Consider the following 8,777-nt stretch of genomic DNA (forward strand, 5'->3'; position numbering starts at 1 on the left):
CAAGCCACGGCAGCGTCTGGGCTCTGCTGACCCGTCAGGCAGGTTTCCCGGAGCAGCAGCAGCCCAGCCGGGGCCGGCGATCGCAGCTGAGCGAGGCCCCCCGGCTCTGCGCTGGCCGGAGCCATGCGGGCGGCGGGGCTGCTGCTGCTGCTGCTGCTGCTGCTGCTGGCCGGGGCGATGCCGCGAGGCGCGGGCAGCCAGCAGTGCCACCCCGCCGGCCCCGGGGCAGTGCCGGTGCTGCGATTCACCGACAGGCACGCCGAGATCCGGGTGCCGGCGCTGCACCGCGTGCCCAGCTCGCTGGATCCCCTCTACGGCCTCGTCCGGCGCTGCCTGGACCTCATCCAGCAGAACCCGCTGCCCACAGGTAAGCCCTGAGCCCTGGGGAAAGAAATCTGGGGTCGTTCGATGCAGTGGGTTTGCAAAGAAATGGGATTAGTTCAGCTGGACCGTCTTGCTGAGGTTGTTTCTTGTAGTTGGGCCACTCTAAATTGCAGATAAATGATGAATGGCAGAGGGATTCACACCGAAATAAATGGTTGTTAAAGATCCATGAATATCCCCATTCCTTGCCCGGGATGTGGAGGGATTACAAATGAGAGGATCTTCAAGTTAATGGTAAATCCTCCAGGGATAATCCAGAAAATTGTCCTGAACCAACTGGAGGGCACTCTGTTTACTGGGGGGAAAAAACAAAAAGTGAGGATGAGCTGGACAATGATTCCTCACCTCAAGCAGAGCAATCCCACTGCTGCCAGGACCTTGGGTGTTCTGCAGGCTGTGATCCTGTGTCCCAGAGCAGCTACAGGCGTTCAGAAGGGGGTCCTGCCTCTGTCCCAGAGGGGCCCCAGGGGTTCAGCAGAAGCTTCAGCCTCTGCCCCGGTGCTGCTGCCCCACGAAGGTTGGGGATGCACCGGGCGGTGCCTCCTCTGCCCGTGCCGTGATTTATTTTTTGCAGAGCTGCTCAGGACAGCCCTGAACGACCCCGGCTCGGTGAGGACATCGCAGGTGAGCCGGGCCGTGGGGCAGGGGATGCCACGGGGATGTTCCCACCTGGCACGGGGCACCCGGGCACACAGAGAGCCCCGAGCTCGGTGCAGAGGTGCCCCAGCGAGGCTCTCCCGTGGCGCAGGTGCTGCAGTACGAGCTGGGCTATGTCGTCTGTGCCGCCGTGGCTCTGCTCTTCACCGTGGCCGTGCCGGTGGCCGGGATGTGCTTCTGCTACTGCCGGAGCCGCCGGCGCTGCGGGGGCCGCCTCCGCGCCCACCGGCGCTCGCTGGGCTGCCGCCGCCGCTGCCTGCTGGCCTGCCTGTCCTTCACCTCCCTCGTCATCCTGTGAGCCCCCCGAATCACCCCCAAAACCCTCGCTGGGCGGGGGGAGCCGCGTCCTGCGGGGCCGCGCCGCCACCGCCTGCTCGCTCCCCGCAGGGTCAGCGTCACCTGCGCCTTTGTCACCAGCCAGAGGGTGAAGGGACAGATGGAGCCGGGGCTGGGGGCTGTGCCCTCCACCCTGCGCACGCTGCGGCAGCACCTTGCCAGCATCCCCCAGGTGGGTCCCCGAGCGGCCTCGCCAAGGTCCCCAGGCGTGTCCCTGAGCGGCCTCGCCCCCAGCACCTTGCCAAGGTCCCCAGGCGTGTCCCCGAGCACCCTCGCCACCTTGCCAAGGTCCCCCAGGTGTGTCCCCGAGCGGCCTCGCCCCCGGCAGGGCGCGCTGCCCAGGGATGGCCGCGTTTCCCTCGGGGGATGGATGGTTCGCCAGGCAAGAGGAGATGACGCGGCTGCCATAAAAATGCGTTCCGAATGGCAACGCGGGGCTCCCTCCCCTCCCGGCCGCTGCTGCCCGCGGCTCAGCGGCTCCTCTTTCCCGGCAGGGCGTGCAGATGGTGGTGGACAAGTTCGAGGTGCCCCGAAAGCAGATCAGCTCCGACCTGGGTGGTAAGAACGGCACCGGCAGCACCCCGAGCTCGCCCCGGGAATGGTCTCGGTGCCGACGGTGCCGAGCTCTCCCCGGGGATGGACTCGGTGCTGAGCTCGCCCCGGGGATGGACACGATGCTGACGGTGCCTCGGTGCCTTGCAGGGCTCAGCAGGAGCGTGGGGCTCTCCATCCACGCACAGCTCCAGGCCATGACCTACGCGGCTCTCGCCGACCTGCAGGACCGGGCCGGAGGTACGGCCGGAGCTCAGCTGTCCCCGGCACCGCCACCGGGGCCGCAGCCTCTGCGTGGCGGCCGAGCGGAGCAGCGTGACCGAGCCCTGGGCTTTCTCTTTAAGACCTACAGAGCTCGCTGCACCATTTACAGATCGTGCACCGGACGGCGCGGGCGCTGGCGGCGGCGCGGGCCGAGCTGGAGCCGGCGCTGCGGGAGCGGAGGCGCCGCGTGGTCGCGCTCCTGGACGACCCGCGCTGCACCTCCTGCGCCAGCGTCCTGGGCCGGGCACAGGGCCTGCAGCTCGGCGCTGACTACGCCAAGGTGGGCACGGGCCCCTGGTGCCCCCGGTGGCCTCCCCGCGCCGCCGCCCCGCGGCTCACGGGGTCTGTTCTCCGCTCTCCCCAGGTGCCGTCGGTGGAGAAGGTGTTGAAGGCGCTGGCCGGCCTGCCCCGAAGTGACTTTGCGGAGATGATTCGCCAGGTTTAGGGGTTGGGGTGAAGCATGGGGGGGTCCAGCACCCGCAGGCAACTCCAGCTGAGGTGCTCAGTGCCTCCTTTTTTCCTGCAGGGCAATGGCACCTTCAACTCCATCCCGGAGCTGGCCGTGGAGAGGATGGCTCAGGTCATCCAGGGTGAGTGGGGCTGCCACAGCGAGTGGGGACATCCCCCACGCCGTGAATCCTTTTGGGGACACGGGGTGGGGTGCAGGGACCACCCAGCCCTGCAGCCCGGCCGTGTTCCCGCAGATTTGCGGGCCGACCTGGCCCGCACGGCGGAGAAGGTGCAGTCCATCGCCGACGGCTTCCCCCTGCCCGACTACACCCGGCCGGCCAGCGAGGCGCTGGCGGAGGCGGAGCAGCGGAGCCGGCCGTACCTGCGGGAGGCGGAGCGCTTCGAGCGCTACAGGTGAGCCCGGGGGCAGCCACATGCGCCCTTACCCAAAACGACAATAAAAAGAATCATTGCCTTCTCTACTTCAAGCCAGCCAGGACTCCTAATAGTTACAATGGGACTAAACCTCCCCGAACTGGCCTCCCTCCACATCTCAACTCACGCATTCCTCAAAGCCGTGCTCTCCCTGTGCTCAGGCTCCATCATTCACAGCCTAAATGGCCAACAAGATATCCGAAAAATAGGAGGGCTCCAAAAGATCCCACCCACAACCACTGCGTGCCCCACCATCGGCAATGGGAGCACCCTTCCTTGCAGAGAAGGGCCCCGAGCCCCCGGTGCCTCAGCCCCGCGTCTCCAGGCTGTGCCCTGTGCTCTCCCCTCCAGGTGGATCGCGGGCACGGTGCTGTGCTCCATCATCCTCCTCATCCTCGCCTGCAACGTGACGGGCATGGCCCTGGGGGCCTACGGGCTGTCCAAGCGGGAGGACCCCAGCGACTACGAGTGCCGAGGAGAAGCTGGCGCCAAGTTTCTCCTGGTGTAAGGCTTTATCTGGGTGCTGGGGGGCTGCTCCACCTCACACACCCCCCAAAAAAACCCAGGCAAAGCCAAGGGAGGCACTGGGAGAGGTCCCAGCGGAAAAGCTTTTGAAGGCACCGCCTGCGCCGGCAGCTCCGGGAGAAGCTGCTCCTCCCTGGGAGCTGGCAGCACACCCCGCTGCCAGGGCCGGCCCTGCCCAGCCCGGCGTGCCCGGGCTCGGGAAGGAGCCGCGGGGCTGCAGCTGGACGGGCAGGTCCCTTCCTGCCCTCTCGGGGCTGCGAAGCCACCGGCGCCGCCCCCTCTCCCCTCTCTTTCAGCGGCGTGGGCTTGGCTTTCCTGTTCTCCTGGCTCCTCATCCTCCTGGTTTTCGCCACCTTCCTGGTCGGGGGCAACATCCAGACGCTGGTTTGCAGGAATTGGGTCAACCAGGAGATTTATAAGGTGGGTGGCCACACATCCACCCATCGCCCTGTAAATCTCTCCTTCCGTGCACCAAAACACCTCCAAAGGCTCTGTGTCCTCCCCCTAAACCCGACTGGAAAAGCCCCGTCCTAGACCAGAAGATTAAGTTTCGGATTAGCTCCTCGGATTTGCATCAGCAGCTGGGAATCGCCTTTGTGCTGTTAATTCACTTCCTAATTGCTGTTCCCCGGTCCTCGGGGTGCTTGATGGGGGTGATGGGGATGGGAGAGGGATTGGGGCAGTGGGACTGGGGTCAGGACTGTCCCCGTGGCAGTGCCACACACGGCCCTGTCCCTCCAAATACACCAGGCCAGGCTCCTCATTGGGAAGTGTGGAAACAAACCCAAAATTAGCTCAGGCTGCCATGAACCCCCCCCAGGATACCCCTGTGAGGGCAGAGCACCCCCAGAATCCCTGTGGGAGCACCCCTGCCTTACCCTGCCTCAATTTCTCCTCCTGTTTGGCCCAGTTCATTGACACCCCGGGGAATCTCCCTCCGTCCATGAACCTCACCCGCCAGCTCAACCTCAGGAGGGACTCCAACCTCAGCTCTGCGTACAGGTGAGCACGGCAGGAGCCTCCCTGAGCCGCCAGGATGGATTTGGGGTCCCCCCAACGCTCCTCTGCCTTGCAGGGAGTGCAAGAGCGGCGCGGGGCTCTGGGAGGTGCTGCAGCTCGACAGCTCCTACGACCTGGACGAGCACCTGAGAACCCCCCAGGTGAGGGCCGGCTCCGGGTCGGGGCAGGGGACGCAGGAGCTTTACTGGGGTTACTGGGAGCCCTGCAGGACGCCTTGTCCCGCCCTGCAGTACACGGCCGACTTCCAAAAACGCCTGGGAGACTTCACGGCGGAGCTGGGGGCCGTGCGGCTGCTCCGCAGCGAGGGCAGGCAGGACCTGGAGGCCTTCGCCCGCAGCGGGCTGGACGAGGTGGATTACGGGCGCTTCCAGGAGGAGGTGAGGGCTGCTCGCCACCATCTGGACCTGCTGTGGGGCTGGGCTGCATTTCGGGCAGCCCCTGACTCCGTTTCCCCGCAGATGAAGAACCCCGTGGTGCAGACCAGCCTGCCCGGCTTGGCGAGGAACCTGGAGGGGCTGCAGAAGATGCAGGTGAGCGGCGGGGCAGGTGAGGGGGGCCCTCGGTGCTGTCGGGGCCGGGCTGACCCCGCCGTGCCCTGCAGAGGAACAGCACGGTGGCCGGGCGGCTCGCAGCGGAGGCCAGGGCACTGAGGCACATGCAGAACTCCACGGTGCAGGCGCAGGAGGCTTTGGTGGTGAGTCCCTGCCGGGCTGGTGGCAGCCCCTTGAAGGGGACAACGAGGTTTCTGAACCTTCCTCACCTCCCTGTCCTGCAGGCGAAGCTGGGGGAAAGCGTCCAGTTCCTCTCCCGCTTGGCGCCGCACCTCAAGGTACTGACACGTCTCTTCCAGCCCCAGAAACTCTGGTGCTCCATGGTTCCCATCTGCCACAAAACAACAGCAACAAAAAAATACAAGCTGCAGGGTGATGGGAGAGCCAGGAAAAATGCCAGCCAGGAAAATCAGTCTCCTTTAGGGATTAGATTTGCTGTCACAAACCAGAAATCCCCCTGCAAAGGGGTTTTCCTGCTCAGGGCACATCCCCCTTTCCCTGCCCGGCACCCAGACCCAATTTGGGGTTTCTCCCTGCACCCCCCGGGCACCCACTCCGCCCCTCCAGGCCCTGAGGATGCTCTGCCCTCGCTGTGCCTCCCCAGGAGCGGGTGAGGAGGACTCTGGCCACCACAGCTTCGGTGGAAGCCCGGCTGCCCCTGCAGGCCCAGCAGATCCTGCGGCAGGTGAGGCGGGGCTGGGTGAACCTGCGGGGCTGGAATCCCCCGCAGCCAGGAGGAAAGAGGGGGAAGAGGGCACCGGGAGCCTTCAGCCCCCATTTCCCAGCCTGCATTCGCCTGGAGAGAGGCTGGAGAGAGGCTGGGGAGTGCGGGGATGGAGCCGGGATGGGGAACGTGGGGATGGAGCTGGGATGGGGAACGTGGGGATGGAGCCGGGATGGGGAATGCAGGGTTGAATCAGAACTGGGGAGTGTGGGGCTGAATCCAGATTGGGAAGTGCAGGTTAAATTCAGACTGGGGTTGAATCGGAATTGGGAATGGTGGGATTGAATTGGGAACTGTAGGGTTGAATCTGGACTGGGAACTGTGGGGCTGAGTTGGAATTGGGAAGCGCGGGGCTGAATCAGAATCGGGAAGTGTGGGGTTGAATCCAGATTGGGAAGTGTGGGTTAAATTCATACTGGGAACTGCGGGACTGAATCCAGACTGGGAACTGCGGGGCTGAATGGGAATTGGGAACTGTGGGGCTGAATCTGGACTGGGAACTGTGGGGCTGAATCCAGATTGGGAAGTGTGGGTTAAATTCAGGCTGGGAACTGCGGGGTTCAATCAGAATTGGGAACTGTGGGGCTGAATCCGGGCCGGGAAGTGCAGGGCTCTCCCTCCACGCTGCCTCTCCCTGCCCAGGAGCTCGGCTGCTTCACCAGGAAGGAGCTGCGCTATTTCACCCAGTACCTCAACTGGGTCGGGCAGACGGTGAGAGCTCCCCCGTCCCCCCGCGGGGATTTTTGGGGCCCAGGAGCCCCCATGGGTCCCCCCCAGCAGGCAAACCGCACACCAGCAGCCGGGCGTGGTGCTTGTCTCGTTGCAGCTGAGGGAGGACGTGGCTTCGTGCCAGCCGCTGGCCACGGCCCTGGACAACGGGCGGGTGATCCTGTGTGACCGCATCGCCGAGCCCTGGGTGAGCATCGCCCTCCTCGGGGCTCCGGGGAGGAGCTGCGGGGGCGCTGGGGCTGCCCGAGCCCCTCCGGAGCCCCGGGGCTGCCCCTCAGCCCGGCCGGTTCTCCTTGCAGAACGCCTTCTGGTTCAGCCTGGGCTGCTGCACCTTCTTCCTCATCCCCAGCATCATCTTCGCCGTCAGACTCACCAAACACTTCCGCCCCATCCGCAACCGCCTGATGTGAGGGGCAGCTGGGGACCGGGGACACGGGGGGACACGGGGGGACACGGGGGGACAAGAGGATGAGGGGGACATGGGGATGAGGAGGACAAGTGGACGGGGAGGACAAGGGGACACGGGGATGGGGAGGACAAGAGGATGAGGGAAACACGGGGACGAAGGGATGGGATGGACACGGGGCAGGAGGACGAGGGGACGGGGAGGACATGGGGGACAAGGAGAAGGGGGGACAAGGGGGCACAAGGACAGGGAGGACAAGAGGATAAGGGGGGCATGGGGCAGCAGGACAAGGGGATGGGGAGGACACATGGACAAGGAGGATAAAAGGATGGGGAGGACATGGGGACAGGGAGGACATGGGGACAGGGAGAAGGACACCAGAACAAGGGAAGGATAAGGAGATGGGAGGACAAGGGGACAGGGAGGACACGGGAATGGGGGTGTGGACCCCTCCCTGACCATCCCTCGGGCTTTCTCCATCTCTCCTGCAGCTCCACGGGCTCAGAGGAGACCTGTCCCTTCCACATCCCCCGTGTGACAGCGCTCAAGCTCTAGGATGGGGCTCTGCCGGGTGCGGCGCCCCAGGAGCTGCCACAAACCCAAACCCAAACCCAAAGCAGCACAAACCCAAAGCACAAACCTGTGCCAAAGCTCCAAATCCCTCTGGCACCTCTCAGGGCTTTGGATCCCTCTGGCGTCTCTTTCTCGGTGTCCTTTGGGGTCTGGCGTCCTTCCCAGGCATGGGACACCTGGAGATTTGGGGTCTCTGGGGGGCTCCTGCAGCCTGGCTGATCCTGGCTGGAAGGGGAGGCTCCCCCAGCCCTCTCACACCCCACAGCGATCCCCCACTCCCAGCACCCCCAGGCGGTGTGGGGCACATTAAAACCCTCCCCTCAAATCTGCCCCTGGCTCTTCTGTTCACGCCCTTTGCATCCCCATTATCCACAGGGAACGGTTCTGAGGGGCTTTGGGGTGAGGAGGCTGTAGGGCCAAGGGGTTTTGGGATGAGGGGAGCCCATGGCTGAGGGGGGCCCATGGCTGAGGGCTTTGGGGCCAAGGGGGCCGTTAGGGTTGGGGCTTTTGGGGTCTGAGGGGACCCCATGGCTTTGGATTCGAAGGGGTTTAGGGGGACTTCAGGGTTGAGGTTATGGCCAAGGGGGCTCCAGGACTGAGGGGGACTCTGGGGCTGGGATTGTGGCCAAGGAGGTGACACGGCCATGGGGGCTTGGGGACCAGGCCTGAGGTGGCTCCAGGACTGAGGGGGTGACAGGGACATGGAGGTGACAGGGCCAGGCTTGAGGTGGCTCCATGGCCATGGGGGCCCCAGGGCCAAAGGGGACCCCGGGGTTGAGGGAGTGACACGGCCATGAGGGTCCGGGGCCAGGCTTGAGGTGGCTCCAGGGCCAAGGGGGTGACACGGCCATGAGGGCTCCAGGGGTGACAGGGACATGGGGGCTCCAGGGCTGGGGGGATGACACGGCCATGAGGAATCCAGGAGCAAAGGGGTGACACGGCCATGAGGGCTCCAGGGCCAAAGGGGTGACATGGCCATGAGGGCTCCAGGGCCAAGGGGGTGACACAGCCATGAGGGCTCCAGGGCTGAGGGATGACACGGCCATGAGGGCTCCAGGGCTGAGGGGGTGACACGGCCATGAGGGCTCCAGGGCTGAGGGGTAACACGGCCATGAGGGCTCCAGGACCAAAGGGGTGACACGGCCATGAGGGCTCCAGGGCTGAGGGGGTG

At 65.1% G+C, this 8,777-nt stretch overlaps 1 protein-coding gene across 1 annotated transcript; it reads left to right on the forward strand.

Annotated features, from left to right (window-relative positions):
* The first annotated feature begins 108 nt into the window (after positions 1-108).
* PROM2 (prominin 2) lies at positions 109-7,931 on the forward strand. Its single transcript, XM_071417646.1, has 23 exons — positions 109-367; positions 959-1,008; positions 1,133-1,335; positions 1,429-1,549; positions 1,872-1,935; positions 2,080-2,169; positions 2,274-2,473; positions 2,558-2,632; positions 2,720-2,783; positions 2,898-3,057; positions 3,430-3,582; positions 3,900-4,023; positions 4,514-4,605; positions 4,679-4,763; positions 4,854-5,000; positions 5,082-5,153; positions 5,225-5,317; positions 5,399-5,452; positions 5,779-5,859; positions 6,541-6,609; positions 6,725-6,814; positions 6,927-7,033; positions 7,525-7,931. Exons 1-23 carry the CDS (start codon positions 124-126, stop codon positions 7,586-7,588), a joined length of 2,502 nt encoding a protein of 833 aa, XP_071273747.1. The 5' UTR covers positions 109-123; the 3' UTR covers positions 7,589-7,931.
* Positions 7,932-8,777: the final 846 nt, after the last annotated feature.

This window comes from Agelaius tricolor, unplaced genomic scaffold (genome assembly GCF_023055355.1).
Source record: "Agelaius tricolor isolate 1412-34295 unplaced genomic scaffold, bAgeTri1.0.p SCAF_70, whole genome shotgun sequence".
Classification (NCBI taxonomy): domain Eukaryota; kingdom Metazoa; phylum Chordata; class Aves; order Passeriformes; family Icteridae; genus Agelaius; species Agelaius tricolor.

Bases quoted from the DNA above. Each gene is read 5' to 3' on its own strand.
- PROM2 (XM_071417646.1), top strand. From the start codon at position 124: ATGCGGGCGGCGGGGCTGCTGCTGCTGCTGCTGCTGCTGCTGCTGGCC. The intron at 1,336-1,428 runs GTGAGCCCCCCG...CGCTCCCCGCAG, and splicing joins TTCACCTCCCTCGTCATCCT to GGTCAGCGTCACCTGCGCCT. The intron at 5,318-5,398 runs GTGAGTCCCTGC...CCTGTCCTGCAG, and splicing joins AGGCGCAGGAGGCTTTGGTG to GCGAAGCTGGGGGAAAGCGT.